Source organism: Cydia strobilella, chromosome 17, assembly GCF_947568885.1.
Source record: "Cydia strobilella chromosome 17, ilCydStro3.1, whole genome shotgun sequence".
NCBI lineage: Eukaryota > Metazoa > Arthropoda > Insecta > Lepidoptera > Tortricidae > Cydia > Cydia strobilella.
In genome coordinates, this window is record NC_086057.1 from 8,346,323 (window position 1) to 8,372,788 (window position 26,466).

Here is a 26,466-nt window from a genome sequence, read left to right on the forward strand (position 1 = left end):
AAAAATAAAAATTACATTATGATTTTGAATGCTAATTATTTAATATCATTCATTTTGAATCGATTTGCTTTGTTTTTGTTTGATATTTTTATAGTTAGTATTTCCCTAGTGTGGTGAAATTTTTTGTGTTTCACTCGTTGGCAAAATTTGTTTAACCGTCGTGCCTTGAAAGCCTCGCAACGCTCAACATTCCATTTTTCGAACCACTCGCTACGCTCGTGGTTCAATTTTGCAATCTTTCGCTTGCTCGGGTATCAATATTAGCACGAGAGGTTAAACAACAACTTTGCCCCCTTGGTGATTTAATTTGGGACGTAGTCCAAATCTCATTAGGATAAACATGAGAATAATAAACATCACATTATTTTATGGTCTCGGGAACATTTGAGTTAAGTAAACACTAATGACAAATAAGAATAACACATTAAGACATGAGGATGAAAAGTGTAGATAATGATTTCAAAGTACAAAACTATTGGGAAAGGTAAATAAACATGTGAGTAGCAACTTAATAACTAACAATAGACGATATTACATGCACAAAACAAAATCTACTATGCGAACCGCAATTACACATGATTCGTAAAGCGAAACATCTGGGCATAGTCTAATTGTCTTGGATTTGTGCATGGACCTTCAGATACCGTAGTTAAAAAAACCGGCCAAGTGCGAGTCGGACTCGCGCACCGAGGGTTCCGTACTTTTTAGTATTTGTTGTTATAGCGGCAACAGAAATAGATCATCTGTGAAAATTTCAACTGTCTGGCTATTACTAGCTATGACAGACAGACGGACAGCGGAGTTTTAGTAATAGGGTCCCGTTTTTACTCTTTGAGTACGGAACCCTAAAAATACAACGAATTTAAGTTTTTCATACAAAACTTGTTTTTGCTCTATTTCATTTGTTTTATAAACTGGAGCTGTATAAACTAATTTTAGACTTAGATATACCTCTATGCAATTGTATGTGCAGTTTCAAAAAATCAAATCAAAAATCAAAAATGTTTATTTTCTTTAACAATCTCATCATCTTAAAAATTAGTGGTTGGAACCTCCTTTTAAGCTTTAAAAGCCTGTGCCAGGAGGTACCGCCCTTCCTTATCTGGAGAATATTAACAATAGTACGTGCTACATTTATGAGTAGGTATTTATGCTAGGTAAATATTACATTAAGATTTACTTACAGTTACAAATGTTACAATAAAAATGCTGAGAAGCTTTATACAAGACATGCAAAAGGTATGTACATATAATTAGAAAAATAAACAGATGTAAAATCCCTCGTGTGTGTGTGTGTGTGTGTGTGTGTGTGTGTGTGTGTGTGTGTGTGTGTGTGTGTGTGTTAGTGTGTGTGTGTGTGTATGTGAGTGGGTGTGAATAATTTTTGTACGGCTGTGTGTATTTTATGTTCAATAGGTTAGTCAAATGAGCAATTCTTCTGTTTCCTCATATGTCTGTGTTAAAAGCCAAGCCGGTATAATCTTTTTGCACTCATATGAAATGAAATGAAATGAAATGAAATAATAGTTTTTACTGTGAATATTAAGTTGTTTGTTAAAGAAGTTATATAAGTGTGCAGATAATGCTACGTAATGCCGTTTTGCAAATTTAGTATTATTTTGAGGTACATTAGCAGTAGTTTCATTACAATCCAACACGTAGTTTTAAAATGAGAGCGGAACTTCGTTTGTATGGCGGTTCTACGTTGCCGGGGACTCTTAATACAAAATAATACACATGTCAACAGTTAAACCGTTTTATTTGTATTTATATTTAACTATACAGTCTTTACATACAATGTAAGTGTAGGTATGCATGTCTGTGACGTTGTAGCTCCTCAACAGATTTTTATTTATCCGACATTCGTTTCCTTTTGTTAACATTTTCTTAACAAAATTTTCTACCATGGCAAACATGACTAGAGCCTTAGACCAAAATAAGTACTTATGCAACGATCTTAATAGCACACGCAGTGCTAGTGTTATTTTAAACGTCAAACTTCTATGAAATTAGGACGTATACATAACAATTGCACTGCGTGTGCTATCACAATCATTGCAGACTTATTTTGGTCTAACTCTAGTTACTCTCCAATTTCTCCATTGACTATAAACATTTTGACAATCTACGTTTGTATGCAACTCAAATATTAAAGTAGGTAGGTATATTTGTGTGTGCAAAAAGCGCTTCTGGCGGTTACGGTCGTAAAAGTAATCCGTTTCTAGTCTTGAACGTTGGTCACCTTTAGGTTAAAATGTATTTCAATTTGTAAGAGATATGAAGTGGCAGTTCATGGCCTTCACTAAATTAAAAAGCTACTTTGTTTCACCCTGGAGTGAAGAAAGTCGCACTTTCCTCACTCCAGGGAGTGACGAAAGTAGGCTTGTTCGAGCTGCTGAGGTGAAAAATTATGAGTCGATAAACAAGTGAAAAACGCAACTTTTTAGTCATATTGATTGTCACTGTGACAAAGTACGAAATGGTACGGAAATTAAATTATGTATTTGACTGTACTATCCTTAAATAAGTTTTTTATAAGCATTTGGATTATTACGGGAGAACGCTTTGAGGTTTTTTTTTATTATAAAGTAATTATCGAACTTATGCTGTATTAGTATGATAATCCGATTGACACTTTTTGCTCGTATACTCGTAATGTATTATTTTTTACTAAAACAAGGAAGTTGAAACACAGATGATTCTTTATTTCATTATATACTACTTACTAAGTAGTACTTAGATATAATATGTGATACTACTTAGAGTAAAGTAAATAATAATGATAATAGTAAGTTCTTATCTTATACATATGTACTAAACAATTGCGTTAAATTTTAACTATAAAACTCCCGTGGGACTCAAACATATTAGATTATTTTAAACCGGGTCACTCAAATAGTTCGACATGTTTGTGGAGGAGCCCTTAAATATTCCTGGGGTGTACAGGATTCCGTGCTCCTGTGGGAAGTATTATATTGGGGAGACCGGCCGGAACATTTCGACGAGACTTTCTGAGCACATACGCAGTATGAAAAACCGGGACGGCCAAAGCTCCGCAGTGACAGAACACGTACTGGATTCGGACGCGACGCACTATATTAGGTTTGATAGGGTAACCGTTCTGGCGCGAGCAAAGTTCTTCGTTCAACGAAAAATACGGGAAGCTATTGAGATCAGTCGTTATCCGAATTTCAATCGTGACAGTGGTTGGTCGGTGCCGCCTAGTTGGAAAACTGTTTTGGGTACTGCGTCGGCGGTCAGTGTGGACCGGCCTTTAGCAAGTGACTCAGAGTGTTGTGTGCGATCCGACATTTGACAAACGCAATACGGAGGGTAGAGCCATCCTCGCAACGGTGACGTCGCCGGCACCGCCGACGCCGTCCGTCGTGAGCGGCCGGGCGAGTCGGGCTTTGGCCCGCAGTACACGCCGCGCCCTCGACCAGTGAAGACGTGTCGTGTCTCCGTGAAGACGGTCCTCGTAAATTGGACCGAAACATGTCGAGCTATTCGACTTAATAATACGTGAGTGACCCGGTTTAAAATAATCTAATATAAATGCGTTAAAATTAAAATACTCATTGGTTTAGGTCACAAATATTTTCAGTGTAATCGGATTCGAGCTTTTCAAATCATCATGATGAGATGACTATAATATGGAGTCACCGAGTCGGAATGAAAAGACTTCGACACAGGGACAACACTATCATGCACATCACAGGCTTATGGTAATGCAGAGTGCAGAGCATGGTCTCCGAGTCGTCGGGGAGCAGTATAAAGAGTGGAAGAGCAGCGTGCGGTATATGCATGGGTGATACGTCGGCGACACCGACACACTAGCGACACGCGATCCACGCTCAACGGCGGCGGCGCTATGACGAGGTCACGCGGCTGATGGTGACCGTGGAGTCGCCGGGGTGCAGCGCGAGCGGCGAGCGCGGGTCGGGGCGGAAGGGCTGCGCGCGCGGCGGGGCGCGGGGCGCGGGCGACACGCGCACGACACGCAGCAGGCGCGCGATGCAGCACTTCATCTGGATCATCGCGAATCTTTTACCTGTGGACAGCAAGCAGCAAGGGCTCTTTCACAAAATTTTAAACGTCTATCTTTGACGAGAACCTACTTCATTTACCTGGAAATGATAATTCAGCATTTTCTCTAATGTCGTAGGTATCTGAAGGGATTACGGAAAGAACATGTCTAGTCACTTTGACAACATTTTGAGTTATCGCGGTTTGAATGGAACGATGTGGGTAATAACCATAACCATATTATTTTCGTGTATAGGTGTTTTTAAAGATGTCACTGATGAACTTTATTATACCTTATTTTTCAAATTCATTAAAGTACTAAGTAGTAAAGTAGGTATGTGTAATTATTCGAATCACCGTATGATCACCTCCCACAAGATTTTAGGTACCGTGTAAGGTTATATCGAAACAATTTATTTTTGCCCCAGTTGAAGAAATGAAACTTCTAATTGCATTGTCATTTCAAGAAAACATTAAAACTCTCGACAAAATCATTTTAATGAAGTAGTGGTCGAGTTCAAAAAGGAGTTATATTTATAATTGCAGCGGTAACAGAAGTTGTAACTAATAGTTCATAAAGGGCTCTACATTTTGAGATTATAATCTCATTTTCCAAAAAAAGTGACTATAGACACGTTCTTTCCGTGTACCCTTCATATATTATTCGACTCAAAATATATGCATTATTTTTTTTATTTATTTAGTTCATAACAATATACATTGTGTCGAATTAATTCATGCATATAAAATGATTACATACATTAAACACTTGAAATAATCACATTAAAAATAGTAAATTCACAGTAAAAACCAACAAAAAAATATTCTAATACTAAATTAATGACTTCTACGAATACAATAATAATAATAATGTCAACAATTTATATTATAGGTATGTCATTCACAATGCATAAAATAGTCAATAAAAAAAACATAATTATTAATCTTAATAAAAAAGGTTACTATTGCGATACAAATTAAAATATGTCATTTACAAATTCATTGATAGAGTAGTAACATTTTTCTACAAGAAAAGCCTTTAATTTGCGCTTGAATACCTTACAGTCAGAGATCTGTTTATACTCTATCGGCAGTTTATTAAAAAGATGAACTGCCTGGTAGCTTGCTGAATGTTGTACAATTTTGAATTTAGGCACTAAACTATTTTTAAGGTCTTTTCTTCTCGTTGCAAGTCTCAAAGCTCTGTCGTAATCGCTTTCAGTTTCCTCCAAATTTTTTACTAGACCTGATAGGAGAACTAAAATATACAGGCAAGGCACAGTCAAAAATTTAAGTTTTTTAAAATGCTCCCTGCACGATTTCCACTGTGGTATTCTAACTGTAATTCGGATAGCCCTTTTCTGCATCAAGAAAGCACTTTTAGCATTATATAGGTAGCTGTTACCCCACAATTTAATACTATATCGTAATTTAGATTCTATGAGGGCGTAGTAGACCGCCTTAAGCTGTTCAATTTTTATTTCTTCCCGTAAACTTCTCAAGGCAAAACAACCTGAACTCATTGAATTATCTAACTCCTGTAATTGCGGCTTCCAATTTAGATCAGAGTCAATCAAAACGCCCAGGAATTTCACTACTTCAACTTGCTCAACAATTTCTCCATTTATATTAAGAAATAGGGAATCGGTGCATCTAGGACTAGTATTAAATAAAATCGATTTAGTTTTACTACTATTCAAGGTAAGATTATTTACTGAGAAATTATGCGAAAGCGCGATTCTTAAACTTCGTCAGCTCCTCAACAAATACCGCAGATCTTCAGGCACACTGCGCAACGGAGCAACGCTGCCAGTGTCATGGGGACGGTTACGGTCCGAGGTGGCACCTTAGTTAGCCTAGTTTAATCTAGTGGTTAAGATTGACAAAGCCTGTTGCGGAGTACCTACATATGTTGGCATTTCATTATGTATTATGTACTGACCAATGCAGACGCGAGGTCCGTCACCAAACGGCATGTAGACGCCTGGCGGCGGCGCCGGGCCGCTCCACCGCTCTGGATTAAATGAGCCGGCTGAGTCGAAGAACTGCAACAATAATGCCAAAAAAAATATAGTAAAGAAACAAGAATGGCAAAGACAACGTGTGATGTGATCATTAATGTCAAATTTCTGTGAAAATATGACGTTTGTGATGATATTTCCTCACTTTATTCTATTCAAATCGGTGCAAATTTAGCTTGTACCTACGGCCTCTACATTGGTTAACATAACAAACAAACAAACAAATCGATCAACTTAATCACAAACTCAGAAAGCAAACTTTTACTATAGCTACATTGGGAATAAGGCACAACATTGACAGATTTTTCCGCCAAACATATCTGCCAGACAAATTTGACAGTCACATCTGTACGTAGGTATAAGCACGTATGTATATCTAATAGCTGTTAAGGTATCTAGGTATGGCAAGAGTAGGAAACAGCACCACTGCCCTTCTCTACGATGTGTCCAGTTTCTGGGATGACGAAGTCTCTGGTACCTACACATTCGCTGGTTGTTAGGAAAGGGCGGGTACAGTCTCAGCGTCTCTGAAACTTACCTGCTCAACTCTCTGTATAGCAAGAGTAGGAAACAGCAACACTGCCCTTCTCGATGATGTGCCCAGTTCCTGGGATGATGTAGTCTCTGGTACACATCCGCTGGAGGTTAGGAAAAGGCGGGTACAGTCTCAGCATCTCTGAAACTTACCTGCTCATCCCTCTGTATGGCAAGTGTGGGAAACAGCACCACTGTGCCCTTCTCGATGATGTTCCCAGTTTCTGGGATGACGTAGTCTCTGGTACACATCCGCTGGATGTTAGGGAAGGGCGGGTACAGTCTCAGCGTCTCTGAACGTGAAAATACAGGCTTTTTAATCTATAATAGTACAGGAAACATGAAAAATTTCACCACCTTAGTCAAGACTCGAACTTGCGATGTTTCGTTCACCAGTCCTAGTTCGAGTCAACCCGTAGCGGTGACTTTTTCCAGTTTTTCTTTAATAAAAAAAATTGTACTTAGTATCGCTCGTAGATCTAGTTTGATATAAAAATAGTTTTTTTTTTATATACTACTTAATGCTTCAATCACCAGCCTCACCTTGTATAACCATATCCATATACGTCAGTTCCTGCAGCATATCATACGTCATCTCCCTCTCTCCCACCACTTGCAGTATCTCCTGTCTCAGCTTCTCCTGGACATCTGGATGGGCAGCCAACTCCAAGAGCAGAAAGGCGAGGGTCGCAGACGTGGTTTCGAAACCGCCGAGGAATATTATGAAGGCGTTGGCTGATATGACCATGTCCGCTGCGAAAAAATATTATAGGGCAAAACTGGTTTAGTTTCACTCGGTTGTAAATATTGCATGGCAAAAGCACCTCAGTGATAGAAAACAAACAGATGCAGCAGCCCTAACGCACTACGCACTTGTCGTTGATTAGCTTGTTTAGGTATATAATTGCAACTACAAATTTTTTAGGTCTCCGTACCTAAAGGGTAAAAACGGGACAACGCGGGACCCTATTACTAAGACTCCGCTGTCTGTCTGTCCGTCTGTCACCAAGCTGTATCTCATGAACGGTGATAGCTAGACAGTTGAAATTTTCATAGATGATGTATTTCTGTTGCCGCTATAACAACAAATACTAAAAACAGAATAAAATAAATATTTAAGTGGGGATCCCATACAACAAATGTGATTGTTTTTGCCCTTCGTGCGCGAGACCGACTCGCACTTGGCCGGTTTTTTTAAATCAAAAATGTCACGAATTGAAATGTAATGTTAGTAGTAGTATTTTTACATCATTTCGTGTTTATATTTTCGTGTTCTCAGTTTAATCTGGACGCGGCGGGGGACTTTGTTTTATAAGGTGTAGTGCTTAATGAGTTTTCAAAATTCGTATAGAGACGGATACGGATAGTGTTAAACAAATTAGACGTAAAATTTACGTTGCGACACTTACTGATTTCTACGTGATCTTCATCCTTATCCGCCCGGTTGTTGTTTTTGTCGTCGTACCGAAGAGCCATCATCATGTCGATGAAGTCACCCCGCTTATCCGGCACGCCTGTAAATTAAATACTTATATTACTCATATTTATATTATAAAGGAATAGTAGTAGACAGAGAGCTGTCTGGTGTATCTCTGTCCACATCCGGAGAATTCGCCGCGAATGCGCATGCGCACCTACATGTTTGCTATGCAGATTGCGTGCCTAATTGGACCAATTTATGCTGCAAATGCAAGGCTGGCATAAAGCGCGCAATCTAAAGGATAATTCACACTATAACGGTCCGGGTCCGGGCCGAAGCATTCGACACTTATTATACAAAGTATTAATACGTGATTTGATTACGGATCACCCGTCATAGATAATGAAGTGTGAGTCGCCTCGGCCCGGACTCAGACCGTTCCTATACGTGAGTCATCTTTAAAGCGCAGGGCATTCACTAGATCTGAATCTACAAAACCGATTAGCAGTTAATAAAAAAAAACAAACGCAATGCTCATCAAGCGAAAGTTTAGCGGATACAAATGCTGATGCATTTCCGCTATAATTAATTAACCTTGCTACTTAGTAGTACATACCATTCTCTCGGTCCCTCAATACGCTAGTGACTATGTTGTAGAAGAAGTCGTGCGTCTTCTGTGGAATAATCTTCAGTCTGAAGAACATGCAGAACGCGGGCCAGAACTGCCTCATTGTCCTGAAAACAAACAAACGACTCACGGTTTAAGTTTGATATGGGATGATTACATATAGTTTTATATGAAAGCGAGTGCAGAACCGGTCCGAACAGAGCGGCCGGCCGGCAGAACAATAGGATAAGGAAAAAATGTGCTAATATGCGCTCAGTGCAACGGTGTCGGATTGTTTTAATTTAAATAATAGATTACTTAAATTGAGCATGTTATGAACTTTCTTATGTTGTTGTTATATTTTATTATTGTATCAAATCTACTGCGGATGGTGTACCGAGACAAACCTTACTTGTTTAACGGTACTTTTGTAATTAAGTTGTATATTATGTGTATTTACCTGAATAAAAAAATATATAAATATTGTTGGATTACATACTTATACAATAGATTATGTAAATTCCCCTTAATTCACATTCATCGCTACATTGACATAGCAACAGCATAATAATTACGATCACACTGAGTACCTAACAGTATCTAGCCGGTGAAGACGCGTGCTATAGGATATAAAAGGTAATAATAGATAATAAATAATTTTTAAGAAAAAAACCGACTTCAATGGGGGATGCCGTTTAAAGGTTACTTATTGTTGATGGTGCACTCCAGACAATGAAATGAAAAAGACAGCATCTTTTGCCTAACTAAAAGGAGGTAAAACCACCCACTTTTCGAGTAGCATTTCGTTTCTGTAAGGGTCACAGTTCTAACCTAACCTAACCCAATGTTCTGATAGCATTTCGTTACTGTAAGGGTCACAGTTCTAACCTAACCTAACCCACTTTTCTGATAGCAGTTCGGTTCTGTGAGGATCGCAGTTCAAAAAAAAGTCCAGGTCCAAGTTTGGGTCTGATGTCTGATAACGAAGAGAATAAATCGCCAAACGTGAACTATGTGTCGTTGAAGAGTTCCATTCTGATCATCATCAGCAGTTCCATTTCACCAAATGTCACTTTTTTATGTAAATGCTGGATTTATTGATGAAAATACAAAAATCACTATATGTATGCCTTTCACATTTGAGGAGTTCCCTCGGTTCTTTATGGATCCCATCATCAGAACTCGAGCTTGACAAAAATGTGTCTTGAAAACTTAACTTGCTTAACAAAAACTGTAATAGATGTCATATATTAAAGAAAAAGTGACGAAGCCCTCCAGTGCTTAACAAACATAAAAAAGAAGATTCCAAACGTGAACTATGCGTCATTGAAGAGTTCCGTTCTGATCATCATCAGCAGTTCCACTTCATCAAATGTCACTTTTAAAAATGTAATAGCTTGATTTGTTGATGAAAATACTAAAATCACTATATGTATGCCTTTAACATTTGAGGAGTTCCCTCGATTCCGCATGGATCCCATCATCAGAACTGCGTTTTGACAAAAACGGGACCAATCTGTATGTATATACTGACAATCAAAAAAAGAATTTTCAAAATCGGTCCAGAAATGACGGAGATATGGAGTAACAAACATAAAAAAAACATACAACCGAATTGAGAACCTCCTCCTTTTGAAATCTTGAAGTCGGTAAAAAAATGGGCTTGAGTTGCTTGTGGAATAAAGGCCTTCATCATTGATTGAATGATTGTTGAGAGAAAAAAACAAATGGGGTACTAAGGTGATACCCACAATAATGTTAAATTACTTAATTAATGACACGATGAACAAATAAATGAGCAAATTAAAGTGAAAATAAAACATACTAACTTCTCAAACAGATTGAACGGCGTCATCTCATAAAACGCATGTAACGCCACTGCAAATGGGTCCTTCTGGTCGTCCATGACATGACTCTTGACGCCGAACGCACAGGGCACTATGGCGTCTGCCGTATAGCCGCCTAGGAGTCGCTCCGAGTCTACCACGGAGTTAGAGTGCAGCGTTGTGACACGCTTGATGAATTCTTGAGCCGTGTTCTCTATTATTGGGAACATGCCTTTTAGTTTGTTTGGCCTGAAAAGATAAACAGGTCGTTACACACAGCAGGTGAATCAGGTGATGCGGGGCGTCCTTTTAATTTGATTCCTATCGGTTATCTATTTTGCTACAGCTGAAGTAACTTTATCCTACAAGCCTCAGAGAAAAACAAACAAAACCAGCTCCAGCTTGCCCAACTGATATTTTTGACACGCCGCCACTGCTTATAGGTATAGGTATACAAATCAGGCTGCGTATAGGCCATTTTTTATCGAAGACGATATTTATACCACCCCATTTTGACAACCAGTAATTCTTTATATTATATTATACAAAACCGTTGTATTAGAATCTCTGATACCTTTTACCTACAAAGTCAGATGTATTTGTTGGCATATATAATATATATAGGTACAAACCACTAATGAAGGTGCCATCACTATATAGTATTGAGGAAGAGCAGGGCCGGGTCTTGGGTAGAGCGAGGGGAGCGGCCGCTCTAGGCGCCAGATGGCAAGGGGGGCGCCAAAATGGCAAATGAGAAAAAAAAGGGTAAAATGCTTTAACGAAGGGCGCCAAAACCCCATTTCGCTCTACCCTGATCAAGGACTCGGGCCGGCACTGAGGAAGAGTTAAGCTTTGTTATTTCCGCAAGGGTAGGTATTTACTTCTACTCCCTCGCCTCCTTGCAGAAACCTCTTGAGATCGTGGTTACTCTTGCATTATGATTATTGGTGATGATGGCAGACAGCTGTACTCACGAGAATATAGGGGATATCTTGGCCCTCAGCCGGCGCCATTCCTGTCCTCGTAGAAACAGCACAGACCCCGCAAGGGGATCCACTTCCTCATTGAAGAAGAAGCCACGATCTACGAAGTGCGAGAAGTCGGTCACGCACACCCGTCTGATGAGGGCCGGGTCCAGGATAACCAGGGTTCGTTGGAAAAACTGGTAGGTGCCTGGAATTATGAAATGCACAATGACGCTTTCGTATCAAACGTAAGCCAATAATAAAGGAACTAACCCTTTTGAACGACATGCCTACCGTGAGCGGCTACTCATCGTCAACCTTTTCAGATGCACGAAGATTGATAGTAAAAGGGTTAAAAGCTACCGGTGAGATGACCTGTTATTCACGAAGTCGGTTTGCGACTGCTCCGTCCGATCAGTAATTGTGTAGGGAAGGACAATATGATTCGTGACGTCATCGCCACAGTGAGAACGGTGTAATATAGACCTATTATCTACTCTGTATTATGTGCCCCTACGGTACTGTTAGACCTGTACCGCTGGCTATATTTTGACCCCTAGGTTATAAAAATATTAAAGTCAATTCTGTTTTCGCTTATGAATACTTTGTTAAGATGTAAATCTTACATTTTGTTTTGTGTCATATATATAATTTGCTTTTCTAGTAATTTGTTATTTTGTGGTAATTATTTTTTATTTTGAATTATTTTAGAGAAAAAAATATTCGAGAGAAAACATGTAACTGTGTTGCATTTAGGATAGTGTTTTTAGTGTGAAAACATAGTTTGTGTCAATTACGTCCACTGCAATCTGATACTATGTCATAATATTCTAAATGACACAAAAAAAAATTAGAGTTAAAAAAAATTACTTAGGTCGAATTTAATCGTTTAAATAGGTCCATTAAATGATTTTGTGTCTTATTAAGGCATAGCTTCATAAGATATTTGATGATTTTTATGTAACAGGCTGTCACCGTTACAAAAGAATATTAAAGATATTAGAGTTTACATCTTATTAATTTGAAATGCGGGATAAATAAGATGTATGAATTTGTGTCACTTGCATCCACTGCTTAAACAAATATTACAAAAATATTATTTGCGTTCGAACGAAGCTAGCGGGCGGTCTGAATGGGCAACGGAGGCCGTGCAGGGTGGGGCCGCGGGTGACCTTGCCGTACGCAACGCATGTTTACTTCGCCTGTGCGCCAAATTAACGCAACTTATTCAAAGAAGTTACGCAAACAACACAACAACAAGCAACAAGCAAGCAAAGAATGCGTCGAATTATCTTTTACCTATTTAAAACTTATAGATATTGTACAATGTCACCATTATGCAAAAGAACTGTAAGTACATGTTTGATTTGCGAGCGAGCTGGCAACATTGCGCAGGGAAATCTTAAAAATATCGCGTTTACGTGAACGCCACATACATTTGTGACAGTGATAGGGAAAAGGTACCACTAAAGTAAAATTTGGTTATTAATACCGTGACTTTCTTTCATTCTTTGATAAAAAAAATTGCTATTTATGCAACAAGTGCGGAAATCATCTTTACGCACGTGTATCATACAATGTTTTACTATGCATTGTGCGAGTAAATAAAAAAACATATCATGGCAAATAAGTTTAATTATTATAAGGAGTGTTTTAAATCGACACGAGTTGCGAATTACCTATTCGCACGTGTATCGTACGTTTTACAGTACATATGGCCCTTTAAACTTTCGACATATGCACGGTAAGTGCTCTTTTCCGCACTAGTGCGAGAAAGTAGCACCATATGTACTGTAAAAAAAAATTGAAAACAAAAAGCACTAGTGCGGAAAAGCAGTACTTTCCGCACGATATGGCTCCGTAGGAAACGCACTTTTCGAGCACATGCATTGTAAAAAAATATATAGGACTGTATCTCCTAAACCATGCGTCGTAGCGCAAAAATAATAAAATTTTCGCTCCCCTTTAAGAAGCCCCTAATTAAGATTTAAAAACGCAAAAAAGAAAAAAAGAGGAAAAAATCTTTATAGGGCTGTATCTCCTAAACCGTGCGTCGTAGCGCAAAAATAAACGTTTCGGTCCCGTTTATGTAACCATTAATTTATATTTAAAAACAACGCAACAAAAAAAACAAAAAAAAAACTTTATAGAGCTATATCTCCTAAACCGTGCGTGGTAGCGCAAAAATAACAAAACTTTCGTTCCCCTATACGGAACCCCAAAGTAATATACAAAAAACACAATGAAAAAAAAAAACAACAAAAAAATCTTTATAGGGCTGCATCTCCTAAACCGTGCATCGTAGCACAAAAATAATCAAATTTTCGTTCCCCTTAAGAAACCCTTAATTGAAACTTAAAAAAAAACCAGGAAAAAAACTTTATAGAGCTATTATAGCTATATATATAGATATAATATCTCCTAAACCGTGCGTGGTGGTGCAAAAATAATACAAGTTTCGTTCCCCTTTATGCAACCCATAATTTATATTTAAAAAAAACGCAAAAAAAAATCATTAAACCATGCGTCGTAGCGCAAAAATAATAAAAATTTCGTTCCCCTTTATGAAGCCCCAAAGTAATATACTAAAAACACAATGAAAAAAAAGAAAAAAAATAAAAAAACTTTATAGGGCTGTATCTCCTACACCGTGCATCGTAGCGCAAAAAAAAATAAAAAAAAACCCCTTTAAGAAACCCCTAATTAAGATTGAAAAACGCAAAAAAGAAAAAGAGGGAAAAAATCATTTTAGGGCTGTATCTCCTAAACCGTGCGTCGTAGCGCAAAAATAATAAAATTTTCGTTCCCCTTTACGGAACTCCAAAATAATATACAAAAAACACAATGAAAAAAAACAACAAAAAAAATCTTTATAGGGTTGCATCTCCTAAACCGTGCATCGTAGCGCAAAAATAATTAAAAAAAAAACCCTTTAAGAAACCCGTAATTAATACTTAAAAAAAAAAAAACAAAAAAAAACTAGGAAAAAAAACTTTATAGAGCTGTATCTCCTAAACCGTGCGTGGTATCGCAACAACAATAAAATTTTCGTTCTCCTTTATGCAACCCATAATTTATATTTAAAAAAAAACGCAATTTAAAAAAAAAATCTTTATAGGGCTGTATCTCCTAAACCATGCGTCGTAGCGCAAAAATAATAAAAATTTTGTTCCCCTTTATGCAACCCATAATTTATATAAAAAAAAACGCAAAATTAAAAAAAAAAACATTATAGGGCTGTATCTCTTAAACCATGCGTCGTAGCGCAAAAATAATTTAAAAAACCCCTTTAAGAAACCCCTAATTAAGATTGAAAAACGCAAAAAAGAAAAAGAGGGAAAAAATCATTCTAGGGCTGTATCTCCTAAACCGTGCGTCGTAGCGCAAAAATAATAAAATTTTCGTTCCCCTTTACGGAACCCCAAAGTAATATACAAAAAACACAATGAAAAAAAAAAAAAAAACAAAAATAACTTTATAGGGCTGTATCTCCTAAAAGTCGTAGCGCAAAAATAATCACATTTTCGTTCCCCTTTGTGGAACCCCAAACTAATATACAAAAAACACAATGAAAAAAAAAAAAAAAAAAACAAAAAAAAAATATAGGGCTGCATCTCCTAAATCGTGCATCGTAGCGCAAAAATAATCAATTTTTCGTTCCCCTTTAAGAAACCCTTAATTAATACTTTAAAAAAAAAAAACAAAAAAAATAACAGGAAAAAATCTTTATAGAGCTATATCTCCTAAACCGTGCGTGGTAGCGCAAAAATAACAAAATTTTCGTTCCCCTTTACGGAACCCCAAAATAATATACAAAAAACACAATGAAAAAAAAAAACAAAAAAAATCTTTATAGGGTTGCATCTCCTACACCCTGCATCGTAGCGCAATAATAATAAAAAAAACCCTTTAAGAAACCCGTAATTAATACTTAAAAAAAAAAAACAAAAAAAAACCAGGAAAAAAACTTTATAGAGCTGTATCTCCTAAACCGTGCGTGGTACCGCAAAAACAAATTAACGTTCTCCTTTATGCAACCCATAATTTATATTTAAAAAAAAAACGCAAAATTTAAAAAAAAAATCTTTATAGGGCTGTATCTCCTAAACCATGCGTCGTAGCGCAAAAATAATAAAATTTTTGTTCCCCTTTATGCAACCCATAATTTATATTTAAAAAAAACGCAAAATTAAAAAAAAAAAAACATTATAGGGCTGTATCTCTTAAACCATGCGTCGTAGCGCAAAAATAATTAAAAAAAACCCTTTAAGAAACCCGTAATTAATACTTAAAAAAAAAAACAAAAAAAAAACAGGAAAAAAAACTTTATAGAGCTGTATCTCCTAAACCGTGCGTGGTACCGCAAAAACAATAAAATTTTCGTTCCCCTTTATGCAACCCATAATTTATATTTAAAAAAACGCAAAATTTAAAAAAAAATCTATAGGGCTGTATCTCCTAAACCATGCCTTGTAGCGCAAAACAAATAAAATTTTCGTTCCCCTTTATGCAACCCATAATTTATATTTTAAAAAAACGCAAAATTTAAAAAAAAAACATTATAGGGCTGTATCTCTTAAACCATGCGTCGTAGCGCAAAAATAATTAAAAAAACCCTTTTAAGAAACCCGTAATTAATACTTAAAAAAAAACAAAAAAAAAACAGGAAAAAAAACTTTATAGAGCTGTATCTCCTAAACCGTGCGTGGTACCGCAAAAACAATAAAATTTTCGTTCCCCTTTATGCAACCCATAATTTATATTTAAAAAAACGCAAAATTTAAAAAAAAAACTTTATAGGGCTGTATCTCCTAAACCATGCGTCGTAGCGCAAAAATAATAAAATTTTCGTTCCCCTTTATGAAGCCCCAAAATAATATACAAAAACACAAGAAAAAAAAAGAAAAAAATAACAAAAAAACTTTATAGGGCTGTATCTCCTTAACCGTGCATCGTAGCGCAAAAATAATCAAATTTTCGTTGCCCTTAAGAAGCCCTTAATTAATAAATAAATAAATAAATAAAAAGCCTTTTTATTTTCTTATCAACTACTTACAAACTTGGTAACACTTGATATTGTTAATTTATTTTAATTAATATATATATGTTTACTTTTTAAAACTTATTTTACTCGGTTAGTATAATTATTTTACTTATTTTTATGTTTATGTATTTAAAACTAAAAGTTGATAGAAACCCCACTTTATTGGGTAAAGGCCTCCTCCAATTTGTTCCACTCGTCTCTGTTTTTTGCCTTATTTAGCCATCTTAGACCGGCCGTGGCTACTATGTCGTCGCTCCATCGCTTTCGTGGTCGTCCTGCCTTTCTTTTTACGTCGGGACCTTTCCATAGAGTCGCTTCTTTTGTCCACCGTTCATCTGTGTATCTTGCTACATGGCCGGCCCATCGCCATTTTATTTTAAGTGCATATTTTAGTGCATCTGTGATTTTCGTTTTGTTTCTTATGCGTTCACTTCTGACTTTATGTATTTTCCTTAGCTTTAGCATGCTCCTTTCCATCGCTCGTTGGGTAGTGGTTATTCTGGCTTTCGTCTTTACCGTGTGACTCCAGGTTTGGCAGCCATATGTTAACGCCGGCAAAATATTGGTATCCATCACTATTTTTTTCATGTGTAATGGGTAGTCTCCTTTAAGAATCTCTTTTAAAGACCAGTACTTTTTCCAGCTTAAGGCTATACGTCGTTCTATTTCGTCTTGTGTATTGTCATTGCTAAAAGAAACTTCTTTTCCGAGGTATATGTAGCGCTCCACGTATTCTAGAGTCGTATGTCCCAGATTAATTGGTTGTTGGAAGCTATTTGTCATAATCTTTGTTTTGCTCTCATTCATCTTCAATCCTATTTTCTCGCTTTCTTCTCTGAGGGAGTTAATCATTATTTCTAATTTTTTGCTGGTGGAGGCGAGTAGAACGATATCATCCGAAGCCCTTAATTAAGATTTAAAAACCTAAAAAAGAAAAAGAAAAAAATCTATATAGGGCTGTATCTCCTAAACCGTGCGTCGTAGCGCAAAAATAATCAACTTTTCGGTCCCCTTTATATAACCATTAATTTATACACAAAAAAACGCAAAAAAAAAAGAGATTTTTTTTTATAGGGCTTGATCTCCTAAACCATGCGTCGTAGGGCAAAAATAATTAAATTTTCGTTCCCCTTTATAAAACCCCAAAGTAATATACAAAAAACACAATGTAAAAAAGAAAAAAAAACAATAAAAAAAACTTTATAGGGCTGTATCTACTAAACCGTACGTCGTAGCGCAAAAATAATCAAATTTTCTTTCCTCTTTATTCAACCCTTAATTTATATTAAAAAAAAAACGCTTTCACTAAACTGCTGTAACTCGGAAACTTAGAATCCACAAAGGGGACTACTAAATTATGACACATATTAAAGCCTGACCAGTAATATATGATCATTGTCAAGAGGGCGCTGTTCATTCTCATGTATAGGGTGACAGTTCAGTATAGTATGAAAAAATATTGTTTTTAATGAACATCATCATCATTGTAATTAATGTTGCTTGCCACGCTTAAACATAACAAAAATCGCAATAAATTGCGTCTTAAAATAAACTTAAAAAGTCTACTAAAAATCGAAACAAAAGTATTTTTTAAGTCGCTGATTTGACATTCTCAATCAAAAGGTAGGTACCACTTTGTCGTTTACCATAAAGACGAAATTTGATTATATCTTTATACAAATAACCTGTCAGAGAAATTGGTACCTTTTGATTAGGAACGTCACAAATGTTGGTCAGTATGAGGAGTGCAGCCTACAGTTTATTTTTAATTATATTTATATACCTACTACGGTAAGATTGATAAGACAATGTAATTATGCCTCCGAATGAAATAAATACATTGTATCGCAAAACTAAGTGGCGAGACAGCTCATAATGCCATCTCTTTCACTCTTGGTTGGTCTTAACAAGGGTAAAGGAGATAGTATTAAGATCTCAGTCGCCAGCTGATATTGCGGCAAGTATAATGAGCACCCCACCCGCGTAGGTACCCTTCCCCGCGCACGCCCTTCTTGCTCAATTGAGTTTTATTTTGCCAGATAGGAAAAAAACCGTGGATCAAAATGACCCAAATTATGAATGATGTCTCAATGTGGTATTATAATATTGTAGACGTAAACTTAATAATATGAATTTTTTTTTGTGGCAGATACAGGGTGTTAATTAGAAAAAATTTTTTTTTAAATAAAAGCGGTGGATGAATTTGACACAGATTTGTTTGAATAACATATAACAATGTTCTGTAAAGTACAACACTTCACTTATCGACTCTAATATTTTTTTAGGCGTTTTAGGATCAATATTAGGTATTTATTAAATGCCATTATAGCCGTGGATGAAAATGACACAAAATGCGTGTGTACGTCGGAAGCCACTTTGCCTTTACAGGGAAACAAAGAATTTCGTCTCGAATATTTTTTTTACAGAATGCTGATTGAAAAAAGAAATACCTAAATTTCTACCTAAGCAAATACCTAGGATGACACAAAATATTATTTTTAGGTTTAGTATATGGTCTGGAAACTATATATAAAAAATAAGCAACATTAATATTCTTATAACCTCAGAAGTTATTGGTACAGGTCTATGTAGGTATCTTAGCTTGCCATGGGCGCCGCCAGGATTACTTTCAGCATAGAGTAACTTATACTAGAGCGGTACTGTCATAGTTAATTTTGTAACAATTGTAACCCCAGTAAATTCACTGCCATCTGTCGACACACTTTAAAACTAAAAATGAAAATTTATAAAAATACGATAAAATGTATTTAAATATAGATAAAAGATTTTTTTTTATTTGCATTAATTATTTTTATGATTTTGACCCATGTTCTTTCACTGATATGCGTTAAACTTGTTAAATAACAAACGAAACCGTCAACGCCATCTATACGACAGTCTCGACGCCCTCTGAACGAGAATCAAATTTTCGTGATTTTCGAGGCACGTTTTTTCCTTAGACTGTATCCATCTATTACCGAGTTATATCTAGGGAGGTGCATATTTGGAAACGAAAATCTTGCTTATCTAAACACGCTAACATTACCTTCTTAACTTGACTATTTCAATGAAATAGATTTGATGATTTTTCTAAAATCGTTAACGCGTAGGTATAGGCAAAGATATAACTCCGTAATAGATGGATACAGTATAAGGAAAAAACGTGCCTCGAAAATCACGAAAATTTGATTCTCGATCAGATGGCGCCACTAGCTTTGGCCTACTCTCGTAAAGAGGGCGTTGACGGTTTCGTTTGTTATTTATAATTTTAACGCATATCAGTGAAAGAACATGGGTCAAAATCATATAAAAATAAAAAATGCAAATAAAAAAATCATTTATCCATATTTAAATACATTTTAACGTATTTTTATAAATCTTAACTTTTAGTTTTAAAGTATGTCGATAGATGGCAGTGAATTTACAGTGGTTACAAAATTTACTGTGACCGTACCGCTCTATCTTATATCCTCTTTGGTAACATTTACATACGTGTAACGTGGGGGTCAATCAGATCGTTAGATCTTAAGGTCTTGGCCTGGCCTGGCTTTAACAAGAGTTGGAGTTTATAAAATTGCAAACCTCAAGAGTCAAGACTTTCTTCGAGACCACGAAGACAGAGTCGTCTTCGAAACGTCGGAGGTAATTTCAAAGCATAATTAATTAATTAAACGCGATTAAGTCCTGTTTGGCGAAGTCTATGGATATTTGTAACCCCAGGCGGGTGTCTCAAGCGCTTTAATTGTCGACCTTAATAATAGGTATACTCAAAAAGTACCGTTAAGTACTCCTAGTCCCTTTTTGAAGAACCCCACTCAGACTCTATAATATAATCCGCCGGGAATGAGAATGAGAGAATGAGAAATTTATTGATAACATTATTAAATAATCTTACACGTCACACAGCATACACATCATTATCACAATAATACATAATAGAGTAGATTATCACAATATTAAATTATTCAGTTATTTTACATTGTTTTAATTTATTTTTGAAATTACATCAGTTTATCACAAGAATACATTGTTTTAATTTATTTTTGAAATTACATCAGTTTGGGACATCAGCAGTTCTGAATATAAATTCGTTTATTGTGTAACAAGCTAAACACATTAGCATTTTTTTAAGTTTGCTTACAAATATTGCCTCACTAGCTGAGTCAATGACCTCTTTGGGAAGGGTGTTATAAATCCTTACACCCATGACACCGAGTGACTTCCGAGCCTTGGCCAGGCGGCAGCGCGGGACCAGCAGGAGGTGCTCGCCGCGCGTGTTGCGGCCATGGTTCCGCCCGCGAGTTGTATATAACCCCAGATTAGACCTTACAATATTTGCAGGCTGTTAGTATGTAAACACATGGTAGCGTAAGTATTTTGTGCTCTTTAAACAATGACTGCGCTGGATAATCGTAAGGTTTATTTGAAATTATCCTAAGGGCACGTTTTTGTAATCTAAATAGTCTACTGCATTCAGCTGCAGTAGCCCATAGTTCTACACCTTGAGTTAAAATTGTGTGGAAATACCCATAGTACGCTATTCTGAGGTTTTGAGGCGTTAGAGATGGCGCGAGTCTAGAAAGGGCGAAGCACGCCGACGCTAACCTATCAGAGACCGCATCTATATGGGGGGTCCAGGTTAGTCCCGAGTCTATAGTAAAACCAAGATATTTTGCCTGCTGGACCTGTGGGAGTTTTATATTGTTTACGACTATTTCTAGTGGACATATACCAGTATTACGAAGTTGAAAATGCATAATATTAGTTTTTTCAACATTAAGAAGCATGCCGTTAGACGAGAACCACTTGGAAATGTTATGAATTACTTTATTTGCTTTAATTTTTAAGTTGTTGAAATTATCTGCGTTAACTATTATGCACGTGTCATCTGCGAACATAATATATTCAGGCTCAGAGCACGCTGTCATAATGTCGTTAACTAGTACCAAGAAAAGGTTATTGCCCATCATCGATCCTTGAGGTACCGCACAAGCCCCTATGGGTTCAAGGTTCGACATCACGCCAAGGACGGTAGTGCTTTGCTGTCGATTGCTCAGAAATGAGGCGATCGTGTTGAGAAAGTTGCCCTCAAAGCCGTAGCGGGCTAATTTCGAGAGAAGCAATGAGTGGTCGATCAGCTCAAAGGCGCGCGACAGGTCGCAGAATATCGCTGCAACCTGCCGCCCGCCCTCGAGATGCGCCATCACTCGCGCGACCGCATCGCGCACCGCGTCCGTGGTCGAACGACCCGACTGGTAGGCATACTGCTGGCTATTTAAAAGATTGTTTGATGTAATATGTTGCATCATCCGCGTACTCAATAGACGCTCAAAGATCTTGGATATTACAGGTATAAGGGATATCGGCCTATAGAATTTAGGTATATGCATTTCACCCTTTCCCTTATAGATAGGCTGAATTTTTACTAACTTTAACGAGTCGGGGTATACACCTGCACTAACACATGCATTAAATATAAAAAGCAGTAAGGATATTATATTAGGCGGGAGCAGGTCGATGACATAGGTCGTCATATCATTGATGTCATTAGATTGTTTACGTTTAACATCCTTACATGTCTTCAACATTTCCTCAAGAGTAAACGGTTTAAATAAGAATGCGGATGGTACCTGTGGCAGATATCTGTCGAGATATGCGTGTGCATCATCAACGCACGGGTGCGAGTCGTTGTTCGTGTGAGTGTAGTAGTGGTTGAGCTGGGCGGCGGCGGCCGCGGCGCGCGCAGCCTCGCAGTCGCCCGGCGCGCGGCTCACGAGCACGTTCAGGGGTCCGCTCCTACCACTACTGCGCCGGCATGTCTCCGACGAGATGACGCCCCACATAGCCCGACTCACACTACCACCTGCACCACACACTATTTTGCTATTTATATATTGTACACGTTCATTACGTAATGTAGCCCAATACGCTGTTTCCAATTTTAATAGGCTCGAATGTAACTCGATGTCATTAGGTTGTTTAGATAACTTTACCTTAGTTGCGCGCAATTTATGGCGTAGTTTACGTAAGAGGTCATTAACCCAGGTGTTTACAATCCTTTTAATAGGTTGTTTTCGCTTAGGGAAGTGAATGTCATAATAATGTCTAAGAATATTTATTACTGATGTAGTTCTTTTATTAGGGCATTGATTTTTTATAAAAACACAATCCCAGTCATGTAACTCAAGGCTCTGTATAAAATTATATTTGTTTTGATTTGAAAAAATTCTTTTAGTTGTATACTTTATCGGAGAATTGTAATTATTAGTATTTATGATTACATTTACACTCAAGTGATCAGACAGGTGCATTTCTTTACAAGTTACATTACAAATCATGCTCTTGTGTATGTTAGTATATGCATGGTCAATACAAGTTTTTGATGTTGCTGTTATTCTAGTAGGTACGGTTACAAGTTGTCTAAAATTATGCTGTTTAATTATATTTACGAGACATCTGGTGTTAGAACATTTAGTTAAGAGATCAATATTAATGTCTCCTAGCAGTACAACATTATTATTCTGTATACTTTCTAGGTTTAATAATTCATCTAACTTAGCAAGATATAAAGGTACATCACCATTGGGCGGGCGGTAGATACACACAATGATAAGGTCCAGACCGATGCACTCGATGGCACAGGCTTCGAAGTTGGCCTCGATGGATAACTCAGCGATCTCCTTGCGTTCCATTGTGATTATATCCGATCTTGTAAAAATACAGGCTCCACCACCTTTCTTTGCCTGTCTCGAATACTGGGCGCGGAGGTTGTAGTTAAGGATGTTGATCGTAGATCGGGAAACTTCTATACCTAAATTATAATTGGTATTACCACGTATTACCGTCTAATTATACAATCAATCGCAACAGAGCTTATCGAATAAAAAAACTTCCGCAGTTAGCTCGTTCGCGCGAATAAATTTCTCTGTAACCACAGTACGCGTGACCAATAGGTTTCAGGGTGTGAGGGCAAGGCTCATTAATACGGTGCGCAAACTCGCATGCGATTTTAGTTACAAATAAATAGTTACATTGCGGACTATTGAGGTTACATCCAATTCAGCCGACCGATCTAATAGGTACCTACCGCAATGTAATGAAACTCGCATGGCTGTCATTGAGCCTTTAACACCCTGCCTATGGAGTGTAGAATAACCTGCCGATGGCGAGATTGGCGAGCGGTGCGGTGAAGGTGATTCCGATGTTTTTTTTTTAATGATGAATAGGCAGGCGTTTGACCTCGATCCCACCTGATAGTAAGTGATGATGCGGTCTACGGTGGAGCACGCTTACCTATAAGATACCTGTTATTAACTCTTGGTGAGCAATTGGCCGTGAATCTTGGTCCCAATCCCAAAAATTGACCCACCGCAATACCTCTATGACGTTATTCATAAACGTGCTTCAAGCCTCAATTAAATAAATAAATAAAATAAATAAATGTTTAAATCATAAATTTATTGCCACAACTATATATCAGAAAAAAAAAGTGTGTGCGTGTAATCTTTACGCGCGATTGAAGTAAAACTTCTTTGACGATGACGTTTATCGCTACCTATAGTTTGTCTTTGTCTTAATATGTAATATGTAAGAAAGCGACAAAAATAAATGATTTAATTGAGACGCGTAAAGTTTTATGCACTTATGAATAAGATGGCTAGACTACACTAGACCAAACAAAATTACTGAACTTGTACCTATTTTGCGCAAGTATTTTAACAATTGGGGTTGGCAACTGTCAAAGATTTGCAGAGATGGCGCCATCATAGCTTGCCCCTTTTTCTATGAGATTTGTCATAAAGGGCTGGCATCCAGGGCATAAAAAAAAAACAAAAATTTGACACAATTATAGGGATTGACAGGGCAAGCTATTCTGGCGCCATCTGCTAATTATTTCGACCGGCCAACCACATTTTAAATAATTCTAACTCTGGATACCGGTTTATGGAGCTAACAACAGTAATAACAACTAACGTATATAGTATTAGGTCATCCATAGTACAACTTGTACAAGCATACAGCCCGCCTGATGGTAAGCAGTCGCCGTAGCCTATGAACGCCTGCAACTCCAGAGCTTACATGCGCATGCGCAAGACACTAATGATAATAAGCCTACGGAAAATAAATAACAGAAAAAACTTACCCAAAATCCTGAGATGTCTATATTTATTATAGATCTTAAGGAAGCAGATTCCTCCCTGCTCCCTAAAGAGGACCACAGATAATATGTGGCCGACAAGAGGCCACGCGGGGGGTGAAAAAACCCCCCTATCCGACCAATAGTCACGGTCATATGTCAGCAAACACAAAAATCCAGACATCCAAACCCCGCACGCGAATATATACCATAATACAACATTATTAAACGTCCACTCTTGCAAACACCAGGACAAAATCACTAATAACTGCACAGATGAACGTTTAAAACCAAACATTTTGACTTTTTTTTTCTATTTCATTAGCTGGAAATAATCTTTTTCCATTTTGTATCTGTAGCTTATTAGGCGATCCACAAATCAACTAGAAACTGTTTGCTACTGTTTAAGTAACTGTTTAGTAATTCGTTATTGTATTATGTTAAACTTTAACATCTGCATTTCTAATGCCTGAACACACTGCAATCCGGCTAAAAGTGCACTGACCGTGAACTCAAACTAAAAAAAACAATAGTCACTAAATTTGTCTATTAAAAAGAAGAAAACACTTTTGAATTTCGAGCGACTTCAAGCCGCTGATCGCTCCGCGAAAATTGACCGCGATTTTCGCAAATTCAACGGTCAAATTCGAATTTGGAATGATGTCATGGCGGCTGTCGACGAGTTTGTGCTCAAAAGCCGAATGAGTTAACAAATGCTAGCGCAATGCGATGCTGTAACAGAGAAAGTCCAACAGAGACGCAATCGGATCTTATGTTACCGGCATCGGCATATCTCGCGGCCCCTATTCTATGCTTTAGTAAACAACGAAACACTGAACGGTCTGGGTCTCTAAGTAATCGCAATTACTTGACGAGCAAATACTATTGGACAATTTACACAAGTCGACCTAGTCCCACAGTAAGTTCTATAAGGCTTGGGTTGTGGGTGTGGTGTACGCTTGTGTGTAGTCAGCATCAAATGTAGAGAATAAAACAACGCGCCAAAATTGACCACGTTCCGACTCGAAATACTGGCGCTCTCGCTTCATTAGAGCGCCACAATATCTCGCCACAAATGGGTGCCTTTGATCCCTTGGTTAACAATCTAATAAAGCTATTTCCTATGGTAGTAGATAGTTAACTTTTCATCCGCTACTACTATAATAGACGACGATAATAGTACATTTCGATGCTAGTGCGGAAAGTATGTCATTACTTCACGAGTACCGAGATATCTTGCCACGAGTGAAGAATGACATTTCCGCACGTGTATCGAACGACGTTTTTTAATACAGTTGCGAAAAAATAAGAAAAACAACAAGTAAGGAATTCGAAACTTTTATATTATCAAAGATAGATATTACTCCGTAATAGATGGATACAGTCTAAGGAAAAAACGTGCCTCGAAAATCAAGAAAATTTGATTCTCGTTCAGAGGGCGCTACTAGCTTTGGCCAACTGTCGCATAGATGGCGTTGACGGTTTCGTTTGTTATTTAACAATTTTAACGCATATCAGTGAAAGAACATGGGTCAAAATCATAAAAATAATTAATGCAAATTAAAAAAAAAAACATTTATCCATATTTAAATACATTTTATCGTATTTTTATAAATCTTCATTTTTAGTTTTAAAGTGTGTCGACAGATGGCAGTGAATTTACTGGGGTTACAAAATTTACTATGACAGTACCGCTCTAGTATATGTTACTCTATGATATTATTAATTCTGTGACATCATTGACATTATGAAGAGGTGTTTTTTTAGCTGGGTGTTATTAATTATTATTGAACCCACTTCAATGCAAGTTTTTTTTTTAAATGCATGTTCTATAAGACAGAAACAATTGTAAATATAAAACATTGTACTATTATTACCCAAATATC

At 37.1% G+C, this 26,466-nt stretch overlaps 1 protein-coding gene across 1 annotated transcript; it reads right to left on the reverse strand.

Annotated features, from left to right (window-relative positions):
* Positions 1–1,809: 1,809 nt before the first annotated feature.
* On the reverse strand, positions 1,810–24,980 carry LOC134748986 (probable cytochrome P450 6a17). The gene is made up of 9 exons (XM_063683869.1): positions 24,587–24,980; positions 11,409–11,607; positions 10,438–10,683; positions 8,618–8,736; positions 7,991–8,095; positions 7,125–7,334; positions 6,735–6,874; positions 5,969–6,071; positions 1,810–4,051 (listed from the first exon to the last, which is right to left on the reverse strand). The coding sequence occupies exons 1-9, from the start codon at positions 24,876–24,878 to the stop codon at positions 3,870–3,872; spliced, it is 1,596 nt and encodes a 531-aa protein (XP_063539939.1). The 5' UTR covers positions 24,879–24,980; the 3' UTR covers positions 1,810–3,869.
* Between the last annotated feature and the right edge of the window lie 1,486 nt (positions 24,981–26,466).

What these genes read in the sequence shown, in the direction of transcription:
- LOC134748986 (XM_063683869.1), bottom strand. Translation starts at nt 24,878, where the DNA reads ATGTTTGGTTTTAAACGTTCATCTGTGCAGTTATTAGTGATTTTGTCC. An exon ending in TATGGATATGGTTATACAAG is followed by an intron (nt 6,875 to 7,124) that starts GTGAGGCTGGTG and finishes TTTCACGTTCAG; the next exon opens with AGACGCTGAGACTGTACCCG. An exon ending in CCATACAGAGGGATGAGCAG is followed by an intron (nt 6,072 to 6,734) that starts GTAAGTTTCAGA and finishes TTATTGTTGCAG; the next exon opens with TTCTTCGACTCAGCCGGCTC.